At 51.6% G+C, this 5,197-nt stretch overlaps 1 protein-coding gene across 1 annotated transcript in view; it reads left to right on the forward strand.

Moving 5' to 3' along the window:
• LOC135532687 (ephrin type-A receptor 6-like) overlaps positions 1 to 4,298 on the forward strand; it is a gene marked incomplete at both ends in the record, with an annotated part of 61,507 nt that extends 57,209 nt beyond the window's left edge. The window contains one exon of the mRNA XM_064960157.1: positions 3,957 to 4,298. Within this exon, the coding sequence (XP_064816229.1) occupies positions 3,957 to 4,298 (342 nt within the window). The remainder of the gene's footprint in view (positions 1 to 3,956) is intronic.
• Positions 4,299 to 5,197: the final 899 nt, after the last annotated feature.

Consider the following 5,197-nt stretch of genomic DNA (forward strand, 5'->3'; position numbering starts at 1 on the left):
CAGGGGGAACACTAAACATGATGACAGACTAAACATGATGACAGACTAAACATGATGACAGGCTAACCAGGGAGAACACTAAACATGATGACAGGCTAACCAGGGAGAACACTAAACATGATGACAGACTAAACATGATGACAGACTAAACATGATGACAGACTAACCAGGGAGAACACTAAACATGATGACAGGCTAACCAGGGAGAACACTAAACATGATGACAGACTAACCAGGGAGAACGCTAAACATGATGACAGGCTAACCAGGGAGAACACTAAACATGATGACAGGCTAACCAGGGAGACTGTTGTGGATACAGGGTCTGTGGTTAGTGAGGAAGGGGAGGCTTGAAGTTGTCCTGTAGTTGGGGAGGTTTGAGGTTGTCTTGTAGTTGGTGAGGAAGGGGAGATTTGAGGTTGTCCTGTAGTTGGGGAGGTTTGAGGTTGTCCTGTAGTTGCTGAGGAGGTGGAGGTTTGAGGTTGTCCTGTAGTTGGTGAGGAAGGGGAGGTATGAGGTTGTCCTGTTGTTGGTGAGGAAGGGGAGGTATGAGGTTGTCCTGTAGTTGGTGAGGAAGGGGGGGTATGAGGTTGTCCTGTAGTTGGTGAGGTATAAGGTTGTCCTGTAGTTGGTGAGGAAGGGGAGGTATGAGGTTCTCTTGTAGTTGGTGAGGAAGGGAAGGTTTGAGGTTGTCCTGTAGTTGGTTAGGAAGGGAAGGTTTGAGGTTGTCCTGTAGTTGGGGAGGTTTGAGGTTGTCCTGTAGTTGCTGAGGAGGTGGAGGTTTGAGGTTGTCCTGTAGTTGGTGAGGAAGGGGAGGTTTGAGGTTGTCCTGTAGTTGGTGAGGAAGGGGAGGTATGAGGTTGTCCTGTAGTTGGTGAGGAAGGGAAGGTTTGAGGTTGTCCTGTAGTTGGTGAGGAAGGGGAGGTTTGATGTTGTCCTGTAGTTGGGGAGGTTTGAGGTTGTCCTGTAGTTGGTGAGGAAGGGGAGGTTTGAGGTAGTCCTGTAGTTGGCGAGGAAGGGGAAGTTTGATGTTGTCCTGTAGTTGGGGAGGTTTGAGGTTGTCCTGTAGTTGATGAGGAAGGGGAGGTTTGAGGTTGTCCTGTAGTTGGGGAGGAAGGGAAGGTTTGAGGTTGTCCTGTAGTTGGTGAGGAAGGGGAGGTTTGAGGTTGTCCTGTAGTTGGGGAGGTTTGAGGTTGTCCTGTAGTTGGTGAGGAAGGGGAGGTTTGAGGTTGTCCTGTAGTTGGGGAGGTTTGAGGTTGTCCTGTAGTTGGTGAGGAAGGGGAGGTTTGAGGTTGTCCTGTAGTTGGTGAGGAAGGGGAGGTTTGAGGTTGTCCTGTAGTTGGGGAGGAAGGGGAGGTTTGAGGTTGTCCTCTAGTTGCTGAGGAAGGGAAGGTTTGAGGTTGTCCTGTTGTTGGGGAGGTTTGAGGTTGTCCTGTAGTTGGGAAGGTTTGAGGTTGTCCTGTAGTTGGTGAGGTTTGAGGTTGTCCTGTAGTTTGGGAGGAAGGGGAGGTTTGAGGTTGTCCTGTAGTTGGTGAGGAAGGGGAGGTTTGAGGTTGTCCTGTAGTTGGTGAGGAAGGGGAGGTTTGAGGTTGTCCTGTAGTTGGGGAGGTTTGTGGTTGTTCTGTAGTTGGTGAGGAAGGGGAGGTTTGAGGTTGTCCTGTAGTTGGTAAGGAAGGGGAGGTTTGAGGTTGTCCTGTAGTTGGTGAGGAAGGGAAGGTTTGAGGTTGTCCTGTAGTTGGTGAGGAAGGGGAGGTTTGAGGTTGTCCTGTAGTTGGTGAGGTTTGAGGTAGTCCTGTTGTTGGTGAGGAAGGGGAGGTTTGAGGTTGTCCTGTAGTTGGGGAGGAAGGGAGGGTTTGAGGTTGTCCTGTAGTTGGGGAGGAAGGGGAGGTTTGAGTTTGTCCTGTAGTTGCTTAGGAAGGGGAGGTATGAGGTTGTCCTGTAGTTGCTGAGGAAGGGGAGGTTTGAGGTTGTCCTCTAGTTGCTGAGGAAGGGGAGGTTTGAGGTTGTCCTGTTGTTGCTGAGGAAGGGGAGGTTTGAGGTTGTCCTCTAGTTGCTGAGGAAGGGGAGGTTTGAGGTTGTCCTGTTGTTGCTGAGGAAGGGGAGGTTTGAGGTTGTCCTGTAGTTGCTGAGGAAGGGGAGGTTTGAGGTTGTCCTGTAGTTGCTGAGGAAGGGGAGGTTTGAGGTTGTCCTGTTGTTGCTGAGGAAGGGGAGGTTTGAGGTTGTCCTGTAGTTGCTGAGGAAGGGGAGGTTTGAGATTGTCCTGTTGTTGCTGAGGAAGGGGAGGTTTGAGGTTGTCCTGTAGTTGATGAGGAAGGGGAGGTATGAGGTTGTCCTGTAGTTGCTGAGGAAGGGGAGGTTTGAGGTTGTCCTCTAGTTGCTGAGGAAGGGGAGGTTTGAGGTTGTCCTCTAGTTGCTGAGGAAGGGGAGGTTTGAGGTTGTCCTCTAGTTGCTGAGGAAGGGGAGGTTTGAGGTTGTCCTCTAGTTGCTGAGGAAGGGGAGGTTTGAGGTTGTCCTCTAGTTGCTGAGGAAGGGGAGGTTTGAGGTTGTCCTGTAGTTGGGGAGGTTTAAGGTTGTCCTCTAGTTGCTGAGGAAGGGGAGGTTTGAGGTTGTCCTGTTGTTGCTGAGGAAGGGGAGGTTTGATGTTGTCCTGTAGTTGGGGAGGTTTGAGGTTGTCCTGTAGTTGGTGAGGAAGGGGAGGTTTGAGGTTGTCCTCTAGTTGCTGAGGAAGGGGAAGTTTGAGGTTGTCCTGTAGTTGGGCAGGTTTGAGGTTGTCCTGTAGTTGCTGAGGAAGGGGAGGTTTGAGGTTGTCCTGTAGTTGGTGAGGAAGGGGAGGTTTGATGTTGTCCTGTAGTTGGGGAGGTTTGAGGTTGTCCTGTAGTTGGTGAGGAAGGGGAGGTTTGATGTTGTCCTCTAGTTGCTGAGGAAGGGGAGGTTTGAGGTTGTCCTGTAGTTGGGGAGGTTTGAGGTTGTCCTGTAGTTGCTGAGGAAGGGGAGGTTTGAGGTTGTCCTGTAGTTGGTGAGGAAGGGGAGGTTTGATGTTGTCCTCTAGTTGCTGAGGAAGGGGAGGTTTGAGGTTGTCCTGTAGTTGGGGAGGTTTGAGGTTGTCCTGTAGTTGCTGAGGAAGGGGAGGTTTGAGGTTGTCCTCTAGTTGCTGAGGAAGGGCCTCTTTTTTCAGTATGGAGGTTACTGCCACAGTTTTCAATTGCAGATGTGACTGATGCATTTCCAGTGTTGACCACCAGGGGGCAGTGAACAGGGAGTATTTTACTAAGGCAGTGGGCATGGGATCAAGGGAGGAGAACAGGGAGGCTTTAACTCAGGCAATGGGATCAAGGGCAGAGAACAGGGAGGCTTTAACTAAGGCATTGGTTATGGGATCAAGGGAGGAGAACAGGGAGGCTTTAACTAAGGCATTGGGCATGGGATCAAGGGAGGAGAACAGGGAGGCTTTAACTAAGGCAGTGGGCATGGGATCAAGGGAGGAGAACAGGGAGGCTTTAACTCAGGCAATGGGATCAAGGGCAGAGAACCTGGAGGCTTTAACTAAGGCATGGGATCAAGGGAGGAGAACAGGGAGGCTTTAACTAAGGCAGTGGGATCAAGGGAGGAGAACAGGGAGGCTTTAACAAGGGAGAAAAACTCTCCCTCCCTTCCTCCTTCCTCCCTCCCTCCCCTCCTCTCTCTCGTTAAAAAGGGAGAAGACATTACGTCTGTTCACTGATGGTGAAGGCGTATCTCTGGTCTCTCCCTTCCTTCCTCCCCTTTTCTCTCTCTCTCCAGGCGCTCCATTGGCCCCCAGGAACCAGATCTCTCTCATTAACGAGACGGCTCTGTTCCTCACCTGGTCTCTCTCTCCCTCTCTCTCCAGGCGCTCCATCGGCCCCTAGGAACCTGATCTCTCTCATTAACGAGACGGCTCTGTTCCTCACCTGGTCTCTCTCTCCCTCTCTCTCCAGGCGCTCCATCGGCCCCTAGGAACCTGATCTCTCTCATTAACGAGACGGCTCTGTTCCTCACCTGGTCTCCGCCGAGCGACAGCGGTGGCAGGAAGGACCTGACTTATAACATCATGTGCCAGCGCTGTGGCGCCTCCGGTGGCGAGGAGGACTGTGAGCCGTGTGAGACCGACCTGCGCTTCGTACCACGCCTCCTGGGCCTCACCGGGACCTCGGTGGCTATTCTGGACTTTGCCACACACGCCAACTACACCTTCCACGTAGAGACGGTCAATGGAGTGTCTGGACTGGGAGGAAACACCAGACCCCTGGCGAACATCACTGTTACTACTGACCAGACTGGTGAGTACTGACCAGACCCCTGGCGAACATCACTGTTACTACTGACCAGACTGGTGAGTACTGACCAGACCCCTGGCGAACATCACTGTTACTACTGACCAGACCCCTGGTTAACATCACTGTTACTACTGACCAGACCCCTGGTTAACATCTCTGTTACTACTGACCAGACTGGTGAGTACTGACCAGACCCCTGGTCAACATCACTGTTACTACTGACCAGACCCCTGGCGAACATCACTGTTACTACTGACCAGACTGGTGAGTACTGACCAGACCCCTGGCTAACATCACTGTTACTACTGACCAGACCCCTGGTTAACATCACTGTTACTACTGACCAGACTGGTGAGTACTGACCAGACCCCTGGCGAACATCACTGTTACTACTGACCAGACTGGTGAGTACTGACCAGACCCCTGGTTAACATCTCTGTTACTACTGACCAGACTGGTGAGTACCGACCAGACCCCTGGCTAACATCACTGTTACTACTGACCAGACTGGTGAGTACTGACCAGACCCCTGGTTAACATCACTGTTACTACTGACCAGACTGGTGAGTACTGACCAGACCCCTGGCTAACATCACTGTTACTACTGACCAGACTGGTGAGTACTGACCAGAACCCTGGTTAACATCACTGTTACTACTGACCAGACTGGTGAGTACTGACCAGACCCCTGGTTAACATCACTGTTACTACTGACCAGACCCCTGGCGAACATCACTGTTACTACTGACCAGACTGGTGAGTACTGACCAGACCCTGGCTTAACATCACTGTTACTACTGACCAGACTGGTGAGTACTGACCAGACCCTGGTTAACATCACTGTTACTACTGACCAGACTGGTGAGTACTGACCAGACCCCTGGTTAACATCACTGTTACTA

The sequence above is a fragment of the Oncorhynchus masou genome, unplaced genomic scaffold (assembly GCF_036934945.1).
Source record: "Oncorhynchus masou masou isolate Uvic2021 unplaced genomic scaffold, UVic_Omas_1.1 unplaced_scaffold_1987, whole genome shotgun sequence".
Taxonomy (NCBI): Eukaryota; Metazoa; Chordata; class Actinopteri; order Salmoniformes; family Salmonidae; genus Oncorhynchus; species Oncorhynchus masou.